We start from the raw sequence: 22541 nt of genomic DNA on the forward strand, positions 1-22541 counted from the left end.
CCAGTTTGTTGGTATGTAGTTGTTCGTAATATTTTCTTATAATCCTTTGTATCACTTTGGTGTCAGTTGTTATTTCTCCTCTTTTACTTCTGATTTTAGTTATTTGGGTCCTCTCTTTTTTTCTGCATGAATCTGGTTAAGGTTTCATCAATCTTATTTATCTTTTCAAAGAACTGGCTCTTGGATTCGTTGATCTTTTGTGTCCTTTTTTTAAAGATTGAATTCTGTTTACTTCTGCTTTGGTCTTTATTATTTCCTTCCTTCTACTCACTTTGATTTTGTTTGTTGTCTTTTTTCAGATTCTTTTAAGTGTAAAGTTAGATTGTTTATATGAGCTCTTTCTTATTTTTTTTGAGCTAGACCTGTATGAATTCTGCTCTTAGGATTGCTCTGTGTCCTACAGATTTGGGATTGTTGTGTCCTCATTCTCATTTGTCTCATTGTACCTCTTGATTTCTCCCTTGATCTCACTGTTGACCCATTCATTGTTTAATGACGTGTTATTCAGCTTCAATGTCTCTGCATGTTTTCCAGAGTTCTTCTTGTGATTGATCTCTAGTTTCATAGCATCATGGTCAGAAGAGATGCTTGATATGATTTTAGTCTTTGAGTTATTGAGAATTGTTTTGTGTCCTAACGTGTATCCTAGAAAATGTTCCATGTGCACTTGAAAAGTATGTGTATTCTGTTGCTTTGGGATGAAATGCTCTGAAGATATAATATAATCCATTTGATCTAGCGTGTTGTTTAAGGCTCCTATCTCCTTGTTGATTTTCTTTCAGGAAGATCTATCCATTGAAGTCTATAAGGTCTTAAAATGCCTGACTATGACTGTAGTTCTGTTGATCTCTCCATTTATATCCATCAAGATTGAGTGCATAAATATTTACTAAATTATATCCTCTTATTGGATTGTTCCCTTCATCATTATGTAGTATCCTTCTTTGTCTCTTACAAACCAAACAGCCTTGGTTTCAAAGTCTATTTTTTCAGATACAAGTATTGCTACTACATCTTTTTTTCCTTTTGCATGAAATACCTTTTTCTATCTCTTTACTTTTAGTCTGTGTGTATATTTCAGTCTGCTTGGAGGCAGCATATATATGGGTCTTGTTTTCTTATCCATTCAGCTACCCTGTGTCTTTTGATTGGAGTAGTTAAGCCATTTACATTTAAGGTAATTATTAATAGATACATATTTAGTGCCATTTTATTATTAGATTATTTTTCTCTTTTTTTTGTTTCTTTGTTTTTTTGTTGTGGTACTGGTTTGATGCTAACAAACTCCTTTAGCTTTTTCTTGTCTTGGAAGCTCCTTATTTCTCCTTCAATTTTAAATCATAGCTTTGCTGGGTAAAGTAGCCTTGATTGTAGCCTTGCTTGTAGCCTTGAAAGTAGCCTTGCTTTTCATCACACCACTTCCATCTGGCCTGAAATGTTTCTCTTGAGAAATCAGATGACAGTATAATTGGTGCTCCCTTGTATGTAACTACCAGCTTCTCTCTTGCAGCTTTTAGGATTCTCTCCTTGTCTTTAGGCCTTGCCATTATAATTATGATGTGTCTCTGTGCAGGCTTCTTTGGGTCCATCTTGTTTGGGACTCTCTAAGCTTTCTGGACTTGTATGTCTTTCTCTTTCACCAGATTAGTAAAGTTTTCAGTCATTATTTCTTATATAGATTCTTGATCCTTTGCTTGCTCTCTTCTCCTTCTAGTATTCTCATGACATGGATGTTTTTATGCTTCATTTTGTCCCAAAGTTTTCTTAAACTCTCTTTATTTTTTAAAATTCTTTTTTCCCCCCGCTCTGCTCAGGTGTTTTTCTACCTTATATTCTAAATCACTGACTCAGTCCTAGCTTCATCTAACCTACTGTTTATTACTTTGAATGTTCATTATTTATTTCAGCTATTGCATTCTTTATTTTTTGACTGGTCATTTTTTATGGTTTCTATGTCTTTCTTAAATGGTGTAGTATATCCTTATAATCATTACTCTAAAATCTCTAGTTGATAAACTGCTTGCCTCCATTTCATCTAGTTCTTCTGGAGAATTCTCTTGTTTTTTCATTTGAGGCCTGTGGGTTTTTTTTTTAAAGACTATTTACTTATTTATTTTTAGACAGAGGGGAAGGGAGAGAGAGAGGGAGAGAAACATCAATGTGCGGTTTGCCTCCCACATGTCCCCCATTGGGGACCTGGCCTTCAACCCAGTCATGTACACCCTGACTGGGAATCGACCTGGTGACCCTTTGGTTCACAGGCCAGTGCTCAATCCACTGAGCCACGCCAGCCAGGGAACAGGGGCCTGTGTTTTTTTATATTCCCATTTTGGCTGCCTCTAGGTGTTTGTTTCTATGTATTTGGTAGATCTGCAAGACTCTGGTGCAGCCCTAAGGCAAACCCTGCCTGTGACTGGCCCTGGGCAGCCTGTTTGGAGCTATCAACTATCCACAGTGTGTGGTTCCCTCTGCTGGGCCTGGATGTGTACAGAAAGAACCAGGTTGCACACTAAGGCTGGCTTTTATCAGCACTGGGCCTGGGAGAAGGTCAGCTAAAGTCTCAGAGCTCCCAGTGATCTGCTTATGCATACAGGCTTTTTGTTGGGTTTATCAGTGAGTGTCTTCCAGCTGTATTCCTCAGTGCCAGGGCTTAAATACCACACGGTGGGGCAGAGTAATTCCTGTGGATGGGGCTATTGCTTCCCTTCGGGCTGATGACATTTAGAGAGGAGTATTCTGTCTGAGAAAGATGGCTTCTACAGTATGGGGAATGACTCAGCACAGGGATCCTTGTGGCTGTTCCTTTAGTTCTCTCTCCAGAGCCACTAGCCCCAGAGTCTCCCCATGTGTTTCTAGTTCTCTCTGCCGTCCCTCTGCTGGAACCCAGGGTAAATGGCTAAAACGGAATTTTGTGTGCTGGCTCTTTAAGAGGCTCAGGTGTCTCCAACCATCACTCCCTGGTGGACAGATACCCCACTGCTTTTCATATCCATATGTTATTAGGGTTCCTTTGCTAGTTCTGGTGCTGTAGGCCAGGGAGCCCAGCTTGTGGTTTAGACCCCACACTTCTCAGGGGGAACCCCCCGGCCACCGAAATAACCCTCCGGAACTTCAGCTGCCGCTGTGGGAACCCAAATGGCCCTCTTGCACCTCCTCGGTACTCCCTATCAGTCTTGTTGCTGTTAAGGGGCTTCTTCTGATTGTGCTTGGTTATAAGGCTTCCTTCCGTCTAGTGTACAGTTTGTTATTCAGGATGATTTCTCTACAACTTAGTTGTAATTCCAGATTGGTCCTGGGAGGAGATCTACTTACTCCTCTGCCATCTTGGGTCTCTCAATTTTATGTTCTTGATTAGTCCTTAGAAACTTACAGAACGCCTCTCTAGAAATAGCAGTCTTCTATTTCTTCTTTAATATTTGATTATGTAGGGGAGCTCACTATCTTTATTATCTCTACCAAGATATATCTTGGGGATTTTTAAATGGTAAGGATCCAAGATCCTGAGCATTTACAGCTGCATGTTATTTCCTGTGGTAGCACATTAATAAACAGCATGATGACTAAATCAAATGAAGCATTTAAGTTTAAAAAAAGTTAGTTCATAACCTCACCTTTCTTATGCATCCTGAAAAAGAATTCTTAAGTTTAATGGAATAGAGAACTATGGTATAGTCACATAATCACAAAGTAAGTTTTTACTTTATTTGACAAAACAGTCACATATGTATAAATAAAACAAATTTTTACCACAGTGCATTATTGATTGGGCTTCTTGCTGTCTTGTGGCATCCAGGATCCTGGTTGAAAAGTTTTACCAGTGCTGGTGGGAGCAACTGAGGGTTCTTCCTTTCCAAAGTATGGAGCAGATGCATGCCCTTTAATCTGCATTTCAACTGGTGGAGCCAAGAGTTCATTGTTTTCTTTACTAAGGAGTTTTTCTTTTTCATAAAAGTCTTTGCTTTTTATTTGAATTTCTTCTCTATATTTTTCATTCTTTAGTATTTCCTGTATGAATATATAAATGAAAGAAACTTAAATTTCTAGCTAGAAGACAACAACCTACAGGTTTTAAGAAAAAAAATAATAAAGTACATATATACATAAAACTTGCTTTGCATTCAAATAATATATAGATGTATACAAGATAAGTTTGAGAAAGCTGTCTTATAATATACCAGTGTTACTGTATTTTGCTGTATATAATGCACTCCCATGCATAATGTACATTCATGTTTTTGTGTGCATTATATACTACTATACCCATGGTATGTAATCACTATACCCATGTATAATACGCATTCTTATTTTTCCCTAAAAAATTTGGGCAAAAAGGTGTGCATTATACACAGCAAAATATAATATTTTGGGGCGTTGGTATATGTTTTATTGATTATGCCATTACAATTGTCCCATTTCCCCCCCTTCATTCCCCTCCACCCTGCACATCCCTCCCCCATTATTCCCCCCCCTTTCAGTTATGTCCATGTGTCACAAGTTCTTTAGATTCTATATTTCCCATACTATTCTTGCCCTCCCCCGTCTATTTTCTACCTACCGTCTCTATGCTACTTATTCTCTATACCTTCTCCCCCTTTTCCTCCTCCCACCCCCCTGTTGCTAACCTTCCATGTGATCTCAATTTCTATGGTTCTGCTCCTGATGTAGTTGTCTGCTTAGTTTGCTTTTGTTTTAGGTATGGTTGTTAGTAACTGTGAGTTGGCTGTCCTTTCACTGTTCATATTTTTTATCTTCTTTTTCTTAGAAAAGTCCCTTTAACATTTCATATAATAAGGGCTCAGTGATTATGAAGTCCTTGAATTTGACCTTATCTGGGAAGCACTTTATCTGCCCTTTGATTCTAAATGAAAGCTTTGCTGGATAGAGCAATCTTGGATGTAGGTCTTTAGATTTCATGACTTGGAATACTTCCTTCCAGCCCCTTCTCGCCTGTAAGGTCTCTTTTGAGAAATCAGCTGGCAGTCTGATGGGAACTCCTTTGTAGGTGACTGTCCCCTTATCTCTTGCTGCTTCTAGGATTCTCTCCTTCATTTTAATCTTGGCTAATGTAATTATGATGTGCCTTGGTGTGTTCCTCCTTGGGACCAATTTCTTTGGGACTCTCCGAGCTTCCTGGACTTCATGGAAGTCTATTTCCTTTGCCAGATTGGGGAAATTCTCCTTTATTATTTGTTCAAATAAGTTTTCCACTCGTGGCTGTTCCTCTTCCCCTTCTGGTACCCCTGTAATTCGAATGTTGGAATGTTTAAAGGTGTCCTGGAGGTTCCTAAGCCTCTCCTCGTTTTTTCAGTTCTTGTTTCTTCATTCTTTTCTGTTTGGTCATTTTTTCTTACTTCTGGGCCACTCAATTGATTTTAGTCCCAGTTTCCTTCCCATCACTATTGGTTTCCTGTGCATTTTGCTTCATTCACTTACTGTAGCCTTCATTTTTTTTTCATCTAATTTGTGACTAAAATCAACCAGTTCTGTGAGCATCCTGATTACCAGTGTTTTAAACTGTGCATCTGATAGGTTGGCTATATTTTTGTCATTTAGAAGTATTGGCTCTGGGGCTTTGAGGTGTTCTTCTGCTTGAGCCATAATGTTTTGGTCTGTTCTTGCCTGTTATGTGTGTTAAAAGCTTAGGTGTTCACCAGGGCAGAGCAACCCAAGTTACTGGGTTGTGATGCTATATGTGGGGGCGGGGTCATAGAGGAGCAATGGCATTTGTTCTGCTCTCTCTTGGATTTTGGTCCCCTCTGCTACTTCGTGCAAGCAAATTGGGCCCTTCTGGTGCTGGCTCCTGGGTGGGTGGGCTTGTGCACCCTCCAGGACCCTGTAGATCTCTCCAACGAACTCTCTATGAGTCTGGGAGCCTCTCCCGGCACCTGGACCCCAGAAAGTTTTTCTAATTGGTGCTTTTAGGCTTTATTTCCTGGCGCTTGGGCCCTGGTTTGCACGGTCTGTCTCACTGCTTGCTCCTTTGCCTGGTTTATCGGTCTGGATGAATGGTTCGTTGTTGTCAGTAATTGAACTGTTGACAGTTCAATTTTCTCTGTTTTTGTTGTGTTCTGGTTTCTAAATCTTTGTTGTTCATAAACTTGGTTGTACGAGGAGGTACGGTGTTTCCACCTACGCCTCCATCTTGGCTGGAAGTCCCCAAAATATAGTATTTGAATTCAACATCTCTGTTCTTATATATACTATAATAAAAAGACATGGAAGACCACAACATACAAATATTTACTTCCCAATAAGTGAAACAAACTACTTAATATGAATTATTACACAAGGCATAAAAGTGACTATCAAAGATTTTCTAAGCCTAATCGCTATTTTTTGCCTCAAAACTAATCATCAGAAATTATATCTTTTACTAGTGATGAAATAAAAATAAGATTGCCTCAGAAAGATGCCCCCACCAGTCTTTTCTCTGTGGAAATTAAAGCATGAAATCCAAGGACACCCTCTGTCCCGCCAGAACCAAGCCCCATCTACTTCTCATTCACCTCTGGAGTGTTATGGCAGCGAAGAGGCAAATGGAATTGGAGTTCAGCATGCCCTACACACCAGTTCAGAGAGGTACTTTGCAATTGAAAATGTTTGCTCAAATCAGTGCAAGCAATTTGTGCAATGCAGTCTGTCTCTCAGATATGCTATTCTACCTGTAAGGCTCTATACCCCAAATTACAAGGAATCTCTTACTGTATTTCACTGACTACAAGTCCATCAAATTTAAGAAACACCATTGTTATATGTATCACTAAAAAAGGCAATTATACTCCTTCACACCTAATTTTAGAGATGGTAAAATCTGAAAAGATGTGCATCTTAAAAAAAGATGAAATAGAGTAATTATATATTTCGGTTGATTACTTCCTCCTATCTTAATGATTACTTCTAAGTGGGTATGATTTTTAATGTTTTTTTTTTGCTAAGGTATTTTCTGATTTTATTTTTAAATCCTCACCTGAGAATATGTTTATCGATTTGAGAGAGAGAAACATTGATCAGTTGTCTCCTGTAAGTGACTCTACTGGGGAATGAACCCTCAACCTAGGTATGTGCACTAACCAGAGATTGAACTTGAAACCTTTTTGTGCACAGGATGACACTCCAGCCCAACCAAATGAACTACACAGCCAGGGCTATTTTTCAAATTTTTTATGAGAACATATTTAGAATATGAAAAAAACTTATTAATGTAACTAATATCTGACAACACTGTAAAAATCAAGTACTCAAGTTATTTTTTAATTTCATCATTTTAAAAAATGATATTCACTTAAAAGCAATATCTGAATATTTAAATGTATGACACAATCTAGGTTTCTAATGTGAATTTCAAGCAACAATAATCCTTAAAAAACTTAAGCACCAATATTTAAAATTACATTTAAAATAATGTATTGTACTTAAAGTGAAAAAAAGGTTTGAGGGGCTATAGTGTTGCAGACTTTTAGTTTTAGATGCAAAGAAGGGCCCATCTAATGAAACTTCTCCCTCAAAGCAAATGTGAAGGAAAGAATATTTATAAATATTCTTGTAATTTCCACAAAATAGACCAGTTCCTCACAAGTAGTTTACTTCAATAACTACAGTAACTATGAGACAGTTGCTGTGAGTGAGGGTGATAGTAATCTACGTCTCTCATACACCGTGTAGAATTCTTAGGTGAGGTGACCATATATCACAAAGAAAATCTCTCAATATGATACTGGAGGTAATGGAAGTAAAAGAAAAAATGATTTTCTATGCCTCTACACTCTTCCAAGATCCTCTTTGAACTAGTGTCTTCATGGAAGTTCTTTCTCATGAGCAGGTGAGAGGATCTGGACTGATTTGAACTTGCACTAGCGACCCAACACAGGTAGCAAGTGGCAACTGAGGTGTTGGTTTGCAGCTTGCTTGGTTTTTGTATGAGGGTGACACATGGCCTGAAGCTGTCTATGCCTACTTTTCTTCAGTTCTACTGCTGCAGTCTTAAAGCTGGTGCAAACCTATGCCTTCTACATAAAAGGAAATAGAGGGCAGAGAGCTAGCTGTTCTTTCTTCCTGTCTTCACATAATTTCTCTTCACTCGCCATTACTCTGCCAAGTCAGTTTCTTTTTTATAGCAACTGCTTTGGCAAGTGGAAAGTCTATCAGAATATGTTAATTACTTTAACATATGAAGATGGACTAAAAATTTCAGAATTGAAAAACATAGACGCTATAATTTTTCCTAGAATTTTCCTTTTGTCTTTTTAGAACCAACTAATTGTATCAGTCCCCTGCTAACAGCTTCCCAGAAAATTAAACAGAGCATAAATCATTTATGAAAGGAAATCTGGTTCTGTAAATATTTGGAATAGATAAGACGAAAATATTTAGGTAGAAAAATGGGAATTTGTAGACGTACAAATCTACAAATCTGCAGATAAACAAATCGTTTTGTAAGAAAGCCTATCTTACAGTAGAAACTGCCATAATGCATGAATTTTCTTTATATTCCCATGGAATAAATCACCTTATGTCTCAATATGTTTATCAGTAATAACAGTATGTTTGTTTGTTTCAGTGTTTGGGAATAAACTAAATGTTCTTTAATATTTTATTTAAAAAGGTGCTTGCATGAGCCCTGACCAGTTTGGCTCAGTTGGTTGGGCATCGTTCCTCAAAGGTCGCTGGTTCGATTTCTGGTCAGGGCATGTGCCTCAGTTGCAAGTTCAGTCCCTGGTCAGGGAGCATATGTGAGGCAATTGACTGATGTTTCTCTTTCACATCGATGTTTCTCTCCCTTTCTCCCTCCCTTCCTTTCTCTCTAAAAATGAATGAACAGGTATGGGGGGGGTGTATATAAAGAGCTTCCCAGACAAAAAACTAAAGGAGTTCATCATTACTAAACCATTATTATTATATAAAATGTTAGAGAGACTTAAGAAAAAGATCAAAATTATAAACGATAAAATGGCAATAAATACATACCTATGAACAATTGAATCTAAATAACAAACTAAGCAAACAGGAAGAACAGAGACAGAATCATGGACATGGGGAGCATTTTGATGGTTGCTAGATGAGAGGAGGTATGGATGAATGGGGAAGAGCTGAGGGGATTACGTACAAATAGGCAGTTACAGAACAGCCATGGGGATGTAAAGTATGGTATAGAAAATGGAGTAGCCAAAGAACTTACACACATGACCCATGGACATGAATGAAGGTGTGGGGGTTGCCTGAGGTAGTGGGGGGTACTGGGTGGAGGGAAGCAAAGGGGGAAATTGGAACTTTAATAGCATAATCAATAAAATATGGTTTTAAAAATTAAAAAATGAATAAAATCTTTAAAAATAGGGTAGTTGTGTGACATTTTATTACTTGAATTGTATAATGATTTATTTAACAAATACCCTATTGTTTCCAGTTCACTTTTTCATTTAAAAAAAGCACTGTGATGATCATCCACATAGACAGTTCCTTGACATGGACAAGTAGAGTTTCAACTCCAAGTCTACCTCTTATTAGCTATACACCAAAAAAGCCATTTAACTTTTATCAGTCTCAGTTTCTTTACCTGAAAATGAGGATAAAGTGACAGTGCTTGTATAAATATTTACATCTTAAGTACTTATATATATATTGTTCACATTGTTAGGTCTTCTGGACCTTTCTTTTAAGATTTTATTTATTCATTTTTAGAGAGAGAGGAAGAGAAGGAGAGAGAGGGAGAGAAATATCAATGTGTGATTGCCTCTCATGCATCCCTTGCTGGGAACTGGCCTACAACCCAGGCATGTACCCTGACTGGGAATTGAACCTCAGTTGTTTGGTTCACAGGCTGGTGCTCAATCCACTGAGCTACACCAGCCAGGGCTGGAACTTTCTTAGCAGTGGTTAAGAACATAGGCTCTGAAGCAAGGCTACATGCATACAAAAATTCCAGCTTTGCTATTTACTAGCTGGGGGATGTTGTCAATGTTGCTTACCCTTTCTGTGTCTTAGCTTCTTCATGTCTAAAGTTGAGCTAACAATATTGCTTTCTTCAATGGGCTACTGTGGGGACTGGGAAAGAACTGGGTGCCAAACATGGATAGTATAACATCTCAGGGTGCAAATACTTTACACTCAGCACTTATACTTTGAGTACTTAAAATTTTTAATCTACTAGTTTGGAAAAATTTTGTAAATATCAGAATCCCCACATCAATGTCTACTCTTATGAAGAATAAATAGACAATATTAATAATTTTCTGGGATGAAAAGTCTCCAATGTTTTTAATGTACTGTAGCTTCCAACAAAGGCAGCAACCATTACCAGACTGAGATAAAGAGTGTTAGTAAGACATAATCTACAGGCTTGAGAACAAAATAGAGTAATTGGTGCTAGACTAGTCCTGCCTTAAACAACTGGACAAAGACTGAACAAAAAGTAAACTTTTCAGATAGTTAACAACAGGCAGTGCAATACTATGATCCCTGAGAGAGGGGATGCAGATGAGATAAGCTCTGTATCACCTTAGCTTTCTGCATAGTGGCATATTATAGGCTGCTTCACAGGGTGGGGGCACCCAAGCAGAGGTTGGAGCTCTCACTGAGCTAATGAGATGGTTGGGGAGACTGAAGAAGCTAGAATTGCTGAGGCAGAGTATCAGAATACACAAAGAAATCTGCATAGGGGTCCACTTACGTGGTCAGCTGAACATTACGCTGTATGTGGGTAGGGTGAGACTCTAGAGGGCCAGGAATCTCAATTCCTGGCTAGAGAATAACTACTGTGAAGCGGTAAACTGAACAACTGCTGGAGTTTGTGTGAGACTAGGAGACATTCAAGTTCCAATTAGCTAGAGATTCCTCACTGAACAGGTAGGGTATTTACTTAAAGACTTCCAAAAGATCACTCCTTAGGAGTAAGAATAAACTGGCATGTGAGTAGAGGTAACTCTAGACCTGCACTACCTGATACAGTAGCTACTAGTGACACATTGCTATTTAAATTAAAACAAAATAATTCAGTCTCTCAATTGCACCAGACGCATTTCTTAACAAGCAAAAGATTTTATTTATTTATTTTTAGAGAGAGGTGAGGGGAGGGAGAAAAAGAAGGTGAGAAATATTGAAGTGAGAGAGAAAAATTAATCATTGCCTCTTGTATGCACCCCATGCCTCAGAATGAACCCATAACTCAGAGATGTGCCCTGACCAGGAATCAAACTGGTGATGTTTTTCTTTGCAGAATGATGCCCAGTTAACTGAGCCACAGCAGTCAGGGTGTGCCTGACACATTTCAAGTGTTTAGTAGCCAAACATGACTAGTGGCTACCATATCGAAAAGTGCAGTTATAAAACATTTCCATCATTACAAAACTCCTATTGGACAGCACTATTCCAGATCCACCCTGACAGAACTTGAAAATAAGTCTCCAAAAGTTTGCACTGATTAACATCTAACATAATGTGCTCCCAAACAAAACTCAACATTTTTAAAGAAAGATAACAAAATCCAGACAGTAAACAATATATGATTTCATTGTTCATCAATCAAGAAGTGAAGGAAAAATGTGTGATCTAAAACCATTCAGTATAAACAGAACCAAACATGACAGAAATGATAAAATTAACAGACAAGGATTTTATCACAATTACTAGATATATGTTCAAAGGCCTAAAAGGAAAATGAACATAAAGAGAAAACAAGTGGAAACTATTTTTAAAAACCAAATGGAGACTTCCGCCAAGATGGAGGCATAGGTGGAAACACTGTGCCTTCTCCCACAACCAAGTTTGAATACAACAAAGGTTTGGAGAAACAAAGACACAACCAAAGGACAGAATAATTGAATTATTATTGAATTCCGTATAATTGAATTATACGGAAGTCCGACTACATCTAACCGTTCAACAGGACAGTAAGAGGGGCGGAGCCAGCAGCGAGCAGGGTTGGGCAGGACAGGTCCTCTGACTCAGGCACGCAGGCAGCCGAACCAGTTTGGGTGCGGGGCAGACTGACCGCAGTTGCACATTCGTGCACAGTGAGACAGACCACGCAGGCCCCAGGGGGCGAGGGCTGACGGCGGTGGCACACTTGAGTGCAGTGGGACGAAACGTGTGGGCCCGGTGACGGCAGCAACTGCGGCACCGGTGAGGGCCGCGGCGGCAGGCGGCAGACGGGACACCAGAGTCCCTCTTTGACCCCGCCCCCGCATACAGCGTCACAACCCAGCGACTGAGTTGCCCTGTTCTAGTGAACATTTTAGGGCTCTGATCCTGCTATGGAACAGGCACAAACAGCCCAAAAGATGGTGCAAGAAGAACTCAAAGTCCCAGAGCCAATAACTCTAAGCGACCGAGAAATAGCCAGCCTCTCAGAAGCACAATTCAAGACACTATTTATCAGGATGCTCACAAAAGTGGTAGATTATAGTCACAAATTAGAGGAACGTAGTCACAAATTAGAGGAACATATGAAGGCTAAATTAATTGAAATGAAGGGAGATGCACAGGAAACCAATAGCGATGGAAAGGAAACGAGGACTCAAATCAATGGAATGGACCAGAAGGAAGAACAAAACATCCCACCAGAAAGGAATGAAGAAATGAGAATTCAAAAAAATGAGGAGAGGCTTAGGAACCTCCAGGGCATCTTTAAACGTTCCAACATCTGAATTATAGGGGTACCAGAAGGGGGAAAGAAACAGCCACGAGTGGAAAACGTATTTGAACAAATAATAAAGGAGAACTTCCCCAGTCTGGCAAAGGAAATAGACTTCCAGGAAATCCAGGAAGCTCAGAGAGTGCCAAAGAAGTTGGACCCAAGAAGGAACACACCAAGGCACATCATAATTACATTAGCCAAGACCAAAATGAAGGAGAGAATCCTAGAAGCATCAAGGGATAAGGGGACAGTCACCTACAAAGGAGTACCCATCAGACTGTCAGCGGATTTCTCAAAAGAGACCTTACAGGCAAGAAGGGGCTGGAAAGAAGTATTCCAAGTCATGAAATCCAAAGACCTACAGCCAAGATTGCTTTATCCAGCAAAACTTTCATTTAGAATGGAAGGACAGATAAAGTGCTTCTCAGATAAGGTCAAGTTCAAGGAGTTCATCATCACCAAGCCCTTATTATATGAAATGCTAAAGGGACTTATATAAGAAAAAGAAGATGAAAAATATGAACAGTGAAAGGACAGCAAACACACAGTTATTAACAACCACACCTAAAACAAAAGCAAACTAAGAGGACAGCTAGATCAGGAGTGGAACCATAGAAATGAAGAACACATGGAGGGTTAGAAACAGGGGGGTGGGAGGGGGAGAAGGCACAGAAAATAGCATAGATGGTAGGTAGAAAATAGATAGGGGGGAGGGCGAGAATAGTGGGGGAAATATAGAATCCAAAGAACTTGAGACGTGGTTATAAACTAAGGGGGGGGGGAGATTGGTGGGGGAGGGAGGGTACGGGTGGAGGGGAATGAAGGAGGGGAATAGAACAACTGTAATGGTATAATCAATAAAATATATTTAAAAAAATAAAAAAAAAACAAATGGAACTTTTAAAGGTGAAAAATACAATATGTGAAATGAAAAAACTACAACGCATATGCTTAACAGCAAATTAGACACCATGGAAGAACAATGGATCTGAAAACAAGGCAGTGGAAACTATCCAAAGTGAAGCAAGAGAGAGTAAAAGTTTAAAAGGTGAACCAGAACCAGAGCCTCAGTGAGCTGTAGGACAGTATCATGCAGTCCAACATACATGTAATTGGAGTCACAGAAAGAGAAAAGAGAGGGAGGAGAGAAAATGACTACAAACATTTCAAATAGATAAATATATAAATCTACATATCCAAGGAACTAAAAAAAAACTCCAATCAGGATAAATATAAAACCAAGCACATCAAAATCAATTGCAAACAACTACTGATAAATAGAAAATGTTAAAATCAGCTATAGAAAAAAGATATATTTATTCAAGCGACAAAGATAAGTAATACTAGAGTTCTCATCAGAAACACTGCAAAATATAAAACAAAAGAATGACTTTAATGTGCTGAAAGAAAAGAAAACGAAGAATTCTAAGTTGACCTTAGAATCCTATATCCAGTGAAAATATCCTTCAAAAATAAAGGCATCATAACATTTTCAGACAAAGGCTGAATTTGTCTCAAGCAAGCTTCTACTAGAAGAAACATTAAAGGAAGTACTTCCGGCCAAAGGAAAATGATACATGACAGAAAACTGAATCTACATAAAGGAATGGATAGCACCAGAAATAATCAGGATGACAGACTTCACAGCAGAGGAAAATGCTAGATTTGGGGGGCCTTCGACTAGGTAGTCAGTGCCTTGTACCTTTATCTCCACCCACTCCAAAATCCTTCAGCATGCAAAGAGCATCATTATACTGTCCATTGAAACAACTGCTAGAGATTTTGAGGCTTATCATGATTTTGTACTGTCTTTTCAACAGGTCTTTTCAAGCTTTCCAAAGATGTCAGTTACCACTAAGTTGAGGAGAAATGAAGCCTGAAAGGCAAGAGGACTGTAGTGCTCATAAGCAACCTTCCAATTAATAGCAGCTATCTGGGAGGCCAGACAATGCCTCATTCCCTTTCTGTTCCCACCTGACAAACAGCTTCTGCCCACCAAGCCTTTCATGTCTCACACTATTGTTCTGGCTTCCCTGGCCTGGGTTTGAATCAGTATGTCCACAATGGAACTTTTCCATCCGAAGCTGAGTGCAGTGGAGCTGACAACCAGAAAGTCATGCATGAGGTTAACCCTATTTTAAGAAGGGCCCCTGGAACAAAGTATCGAAGGATACCTATATCAGAGAAGAAGAGAAAGAAATCCTAAAGACAATAAAGCATGAGCTGTATCAACATCTGTTATTTCAGACTTTCCTTAAACACGTCATCTATGAATGATGATTGTTCTGTGACAACCTCTCTCCTTTCAATAGACAGCAGGGATGTTCAGTTAGAGCAAATACTCTTATGCTTGGGTTGTTTATGGAGGCTTGATATTGGGAAAACAGACACTCTGCTCTAAAAGTATTGTGTATTAAGTATTTGAATTTATATGGGTTTTATGTCAGATTATAAATTACCATTGTTTGTGAAGGACTACATTGAAAAGAAGATTTAATTTTAAAAAAAGCTCTAGATGCCTTTAACAAACTCAGCCCTGTTTTTGTAGAACAGACAAAGTAATGGTTATTTATTGTATACTATTCATTAATTCAGTGATGTGAACTCAAAAGGTTGTAGCTCAAGTCCTTTCCAATGCCAGTTCTTTGCTAAGAGCCCTGCTTAAGAGTTCTACTGGTAGCTGTATTATTGTATTCAATGCTGTAAATTTCTAAGTGTGGTAGTGATAAAAGGCTTTTAAAGCTTTTTTAAAATTAATAAAATACCGACAAAAACAGAGCTTGAAAATGCAATCTACTAACATGTTGACTAATATAGCTCATGCACAGACCTTAGGCACAATATCACCCCACTCCATTTATACAGTCCCTTATGTAAAATTCTAGTATATATGAATATTCCAAGATGGTAAGCAAAAAATCAGCCCTAACATATAGTTATAGCTGTGGAAGATATTAGATAATAGAGCTGGATACTACAACTACAAAAAAGAGGTAAAACAACTATCAGAATAGGACTAAGGTCTCTGTGATGATGCTTCGGGAGAGATAAAGGAAACTAAGGCAATGTAAACCTGAACCTTGAGTTGCACTCTAGTATCTCAGAGTGCTCTTTGATAAGTTATACTGGCTAGAAGAAAGTTTAGTTTACTAACAAGTATAGGGGAAAGAGAAAGACAGGGAAATGTCTGAGTTAAAAAGGTTACCCAAAGATTTTTGTCTTAGGCATCCAAGTCATTCTGTGTCCCTGGGGTCACACTCCAACCACAGGTGTGAGAGTGAACAACTCTGAATCTACACTATTAGGTAAAGTTGAATATTTGGACACAGCTCTAAGCATACATACAAAAACATTTTAGAAATATTACCTGTTATTACACGTATACCTAGTGAAAAATGGAGTGTAAATACAAATAATAAATTATTCATTATTACTAATTTAAGTAAAACATCACTAGTATTTTTTAATTTAGTGTGCTTATATATTTGTGCCATACATATGTGCAAATAAAAATAAATAAGTTTTCATAATATAATTAAAGACCTCAATCCCCTAACCCTGTGTCTCTCTTTACAGTCTCAATCTAGTCAACTGAGAATTCTTCTAAAAAGGAGTATTTCAGTGATGCTACTTATATACATATATACGATGCTGACGGTGTTATAGTCATATTAAATATAAAGTTCCGTAATAACAGACCTCAAAATTATTTGACAATTTTTATATAAATCTACCTAGAAGTGAAATAGAGCTAAAAATGGTCAGTCTTTTATTAGGGAATAATAATGTTTGTTTTAAAAATGCTGTGAGTCCAGCTAGGGAAAAAAGGCAGGCAGAATACATATATACATCTTATAACTTGTTCTTTTTTGTTGCACTGGCTCCACAGTCCTCTTTAGTATCTATAAATGGTCTCTGTTTGGCTTCAAGTACTTGTGAATTAATAAAGTATACCATAATTATGTATACTATATATAACTATGTTTAGTATATGCATATATAACTATGTTTACACTTAAGTACAAAACACATCCCACCATAATATCTAAATACAATTTAAAGTAAATTCAACAGTGCTTCATTGTTAGAAAGTCTGCTATATTCAAAAGCAAGCAAGCACTTAGGAGTCAGCCTTATGGATAAAAATAATAAAATTGTCCATGAAACTGGATTTTAAAATTTTTCTATCAGAATAAAATCATGGCCATTTCATAATGATCAATTACATAACATACAAAAACAAGAACATTAGTTTTTTAAAATAATTAAAAATTATAAACTAGCAATAATTTGTGGCAAATTATTAATGTAAATATATCTTTAATAAACTACTTTTCAAAGTTCACATTAGCTCAAGATACAATGAAAGTTTGGGTTTTACAAATAGATCACCTTTTAAAATATTTAAATTCTTAAATATATTCTTTCTACTCCATACACTTTTCAACTCTTGGTAGGTATGTGTTATAATATGTGATATAAATATATTTGATAGCACCATTAATTTCTTTCTAAAATTTATAAATATTTATGAATACTTTTGTTTTAGTGAACATTAAACATAAAGTATAAGTATATTGACTAAGTCAATTTAAGAAACAATATTTTTGAAGAATACAAAAATATTTAGCAAATATGTTATAAGTGAAAATTTGGCATGACGTATGTTCCAGGTCCCCAAGCCACAGATGTTGGTTACGGCAGAAAGTAGCCTCCCAGAATACACCATACACCCCACCCCACCATCACCATAATTATAATGGGAAGTTGAAGAACAAAAGTTTCAAAACGTTCTAAGCTGAATATTCTTTTTCCAGTGTCAATTTTGTAACATACCAAGAAATAACACAGGCCTAGCCTAGCAAATGTAACACCAATGCCAAAGCTTGAAAATACTGCCAAATTGTTTAATTAAATGACCTTTTTCAGTTCTACAAGTTGAACTACTGGGATAAAATAGTAAGTTATTAGATCACCCTTTTCAATATATGAAAGAGGGACGAGAGGGAGGTGCACAGATCCTCAAAATGTACTCTGTGTTCAGACCTGAGGCAACACCTGCTAGATTAGTAATCGAAAATGAACTTAATCTTGCCTGGATAGGAGTAGAAACCAAAAGGGTAAATAAATGACAAAGTTAGGTTATTATGATAGCACAGGGCTGCCTAGAAATCTATTAGATGAAACAATAAAGCAAGCAAGTTCTGCTCCAGCAGAAGCTGCTCCTGCTATGTGTCGTTGCCAGCCACTAGTGTGCCTCTGCCAAATTAATGTCACATTTAATTTATTCACATTCAAATATACTGCAAACAGACTTTAATCAGTTACAATAATGAAAATTAGACTGAGTTTTGTTGTTTTGACCTGCTTCCTTGAACTTTTTCCCTGAAATTTTTTTAAAACATTTGTAATCGCAAGAAGTTGATCTGAAATTATTCTCATTATTCGAAGGGACAATTGTAAGGTTTGTTTATATTCTTTGCTGGCTAGGAATTTCTGGCACTGAGTTTTCTTCCTTTGAACTTGAGCCAGATTAATGATTAAATCTCAAAATGTCACTAAAATGAACTAATCACAGAACCTAAGTATCATTAATAGTTTTGTACAATATAAATTTCCTTTAACAATATAAATGAAATTCCATATATATGAAAAAAGGCCTTTGAGCATAAAGATACCATTATTTAATTGAAAAAGAGATTTAGCCATCAAACATTAATAAAAAAGTAGTTAGAGTCACTTAACTTTAGTCCTACTTAACTGAATTGCCCTGGTGGGAGACAAAGAAAACCTTTCTCCTTGTGTGAGGGAGGAAAAGACCACCACCCCTGGGAGAGAAAGTGACATCAGGTCCCCATGGCTTCCCAGGCTTGGGTTTCTTGAGTGGTAGAGAGGCAGGAGCCCTGGAGGAACAAGGAGGCTCCTTCTGTGAGTGACTGCTAACACTTATTGAGCTGTTCTGTGCCAGCTGCTGTAGGGAGAAAACTTCTCTCCTCAGTTCAGGAGAGAAGTTTTCTCTTAAGGAAGAGAAGTAGAGCAGTTAGCCAAGAAGAGGTGAGGTAGAGCTGGAGAAGCTGCAGGTCCACCCTCACAGTCTGCCCTACCCTAGCTAGAACCAAAAGTGATGTGGCCAAAGGTTGCCCCCTAAGATAGATTCATTTGTTCATATATTTTTTCATTCTTTTGTTAAGTAAATATATCCTGAGCACCTACAATCCAAGGCTTTGGGGGTACAGAGAACAAAATCTGGCTCTTACTTTTATGGAGCATCCTTGGGAACAGAGAGGAGGACGGGCAAAGGAGATGGCTTGCTGCAACAGACTTATCCAGGAGTCAAGGCAGGGAAGAGCTCGGAAAGCACCAATGGCCACTTACATGGCTAATGTGTATGGGTTCCTGCTTACTTTCTCACTCATTCACTGATTCCTTCATATTTTGACAGCCCATTATGTGCTAGGGATAAGTTACAAATGGTTAGCTCCTTTCTCAGCCAAATTTCTGAATACTGCAGTGCTTCAGGGCTCAATTCAAAGTCCTCTTCTTTTCCTATACTTTCTCCCTAAGTAACCATTTCCAGTCTTGTAAGTTTAAAAACTGTTTATATATGCTGAAGAATCTCAAATTTCAGGCCTGACCACTCTCCAAACTCCAGAATCACATATGCAACCATCTAATTGATGTGTCCACTTAGATGTCTAATGGGCATTTTAAATGAAATATATCTAAGATCACTGAGGCTCAGCGGACTAGCTCAGGGTCACACAATTAACCTACACTTGTAATGGAAGTTTCTGCCTTCATGCTGTAACGAGCAGTAGAAAGAACACTCCTCATTACACCTTGCACAGTTTTTAGCAAGCCTCACTCTGGGCTCAGCATACAACTGAGCTCACTATAGTGTTGCCTGACTAAAGTGTTCCCCTGACCCCTGGCAGCTTTGCCTGGTTTCACTTGGCCCTTGCTCTGTTTCCTTTCTTTACATGCTGAGATACAGACAAGCTTCAAGGTGACACTCACTGCACATACATAGAGAGGGGCCATCCAGCTAACTGGAAGTCCTGAAAGTTAACTATCACACTCTCAAAGCTAACCTCTCTGATATACCAAATGCACACCAGTGGGTTGGTCTAGGAAGGAGGAAGAGGCTACTAGAAGGTCCTCATGGTGGGGAGCAGCTAAATCAGTCGCCCTTACACAACTGTACACTTGCTAAAACTTCCTGTTTTCCCCTTACCTCCTATATCCACTTACACTAACTTTTATCAATTCCTCCTTCAAAATGTATCTCGAATCGTGCAGTCTTTCCATTTCCATTGCCAACTATTTGCCTTTCTTCCCTAGACTACAATAGCCTCCTAACAGGTTTCTGCTGACCTTTCATGCCACTTCCTTAACAATCCCTAGAACGAAACCCAAACTTGCCACGGCAGAAAAGGGGGTACTCTGATCAGTTTCTCCCTTACTTCTCACCTGTGGATACTGTGATGAGCAGACAGCTTCTGAAGTATGGCCATATCCTTTGGGTTGTTTTTTTGTCTTTTACTATGCCGTATTTACTATTCCTAGTACAAACAGACCTATAAATTATGCCAAATTGTGTATTTTCACCAGATGCTTAGAACAATGCCTAGCACATAACAGGTGCTCAATACAGACATGGGCAAAAGTAGGTTCACAGTTGTAATACAAATAAATAATACAATAATTAGTAAATATAAAACAATAATAAACTGCGTTTTGTGTACTGACAACTGTAAGCCTACTTTTGCCTACCCTTGTATATATTTGCTGGATGAATAAATTTGGCTACCTGCACTTTACTCACTACCAAATGAGGAGATTAGCTTTGTATTTTGCAATTACATTACAAATCTAAATCTAAACTTAAAAAGCTATTTATCAAGGATAAATCATATTCCATCATTAATAAAACAAATCTGAGTCTAAATGACTTAAAGCCCTTCTTTTCATAATGTTGAAAAAACCTTAACATGGAAAGTGAGAAAAGATAGGTACAAATTTACTTATACTCTTGGGAGTTTATACTAGTTTTTAAAAAAATTGCTGTGGTAGCCCTCGCTGATGTGGCTCAGTGGATTGAGCACCAGCCTGCAAACCAAAGGGTCACCTGTTCGATTCCCAGTCAGGGCACATTCCTGGGTTGTGGGACAGGTCCCCAGTTGGGGGTGCACAAGTGTCAACCACACATTGATGTTTCTCTCCTTTTCTTTCTCTCTCCCTTTTCCTCTCTCTAAATATAAATAAAATCTTTTAAAAGTCATTGTGGTAAAGATGACTGTTTACTCTTGAAAATTAAGAAAAATTATTTCGCCCATTTTCTCTGTGTATCTTTCACTTGTCAACCAGTAAGTATTTGACTTAAAATATATCACTATGAAGTACAAAGTTTTAACTTCAGAAATTGTTACAGTAAGAAAGTTTAATAATAAATCAATAATTTTGGCCTTAAAATACTTTTTTTCAGAGAAATGGTGTTATAATGATGGTTCTATTCCCTGCCTAGTACATATTAAGCAATTTAACCATCGTATAGCACATTTGCAATAAAAAATATAATGTGATAGAATCACAATACATCATCCATAATGACTATGACTGACTGAAACTTTGAAACAGGCTGCTGGCATCTCAGACGGACTGCTGGTGCTACTTCCCCAAAGAAGCAAGGGTATGGTGGGAAGGCAGATGGGTATGGGAGCCTCAGTGGCTCCAATGGAACTCAGGACTCCACTCTCCTCACTCTCAAGTTAGTGCAAGCATTTCCTTTCCCATGATTTAACTGAAGAAGGTAGAAATAAGAGGACAGGACTGGGAAAGGGTGGGTAGTGGTAGGGAGAAGGTGACCACATAGCCAACTAGAGTGTGGCAGTCAGATAAACAGCCGCCACTACATCAGCAATGTTAACAACATCCATTCTGGCAATGTGAGCAGCACCCAGAGACAGGCAATCAGGGCAGCCTGGCAGTTATACTGGAAGTGGAGCAGAATTCCCACAAGATGAGCTGATGAAACCAACCGAAATGACACTGGGGGAAGGAGGAAAGATAAAAGGGAGGAACCACAGTGACATCTTTCTCCTAAGAGAAAATGAAAGGCTATGCTATTGTTAGGATTATAGAGTGAGTGCCAAAGGTCAGGCAATCAGGTAACCAAACAGGTGTAAGCTCAAGTGGACCTCAGTGGTAGCTCAAGAGCCAGGCTTCCTTTAGGTTTGGCCGAAAAGAGAGACTTAGAGATGTCCTGGAAGTAAGAGAGATGGGAAGATGAAGAGACACAAGGGGTGGGGGTGGGGTGGAGTGAGAATTCTCCTGGCAGTTGGGGGAGTGCAGCAAAATGGTCGCTGGGAAGTAGAACAAAGGCAAAAGGAAATCAAGGACACAGGAGCAGGAGCTTCCTAAGCCATTTTTCTTTCACTTTCATTCACACACTCATTTGATAATGTCCAACACCTACTCTGAGCCAGACTGCGTTCTAGACCCTAGACATAGGACAGGGAACAAAACACAATTCCTACTCTCATCAGGCTACAATTCTAGTAGGAAGAGCCAAACAATGAACCAACAAATAACACAGCTAGTGAATGTAAGTAAGCAGGTGACTACAACTGCAGAAGTAATGGTACTTCTCATTTAATCAGCCTGCCCTTTTGGGTTTGCTAAGAACAGGAAACTTGAACTAGTGTGGGAGTATTTGCAAAAGGGTAAACAGAACTTTTTAGCTCCTTTTGAATGTTTGCCCACCCTCAAAATGTAAATCCCTATTCTTGTTTCTACAAAAGCATTCATCTCAAAACAAGTACTGAAACTTAAAACAGAAACCCACGAAGTCAAAAATGTACACCTCTCATAATTTTATATCCACTGTTAAAAAGACTGGAGTCTGTCATCA

At 38.3% G+C, this 22541-nt stretch overlaps 1 protein-coding gene across 1 annotated transcript in view; it reads right to left on the reverse strand.

Annotated features, from left to right (window-relative positions):
- Nucleotides 1-3638: 3638 nt before the first annotated feature.
- NDUFAF2 (NADH:ubiquinone oxidoreductase complex assembly factor 2) overlaps nt 3639-22541 on the reverse strand; it is a 169774-nt gene continuing 150871 nt past the window's right edge. The window contains exon 4 of the mRNA XM_037062891.1: nt 3639-4005. Coding sequence (XP_036918786.1) covers nt 3757-4005 — 249 coding nt within the window. The 3' untranslated portion in view covers nt 3639-3756. The remainder of the gene's footprint in view (nt 4006-22541) is intronic.

This window comes from Sturnira hondurensis, unplaced genomic scaffold, assembly GCF_014824575.4.
Source record: "Sturnira hondurensis isolate 20B ecotype Veracruz unplaced genomic scaffold, ASM1482457v3 Scaffold0014384, whole genome shotgun sequence".
Lineage (NCBI taxonomy): Eukaryota > Metazoa > Chordata > Mammalia > Chiroptera > Phyllostomidae > Sturnira > Sturnira hondurensis.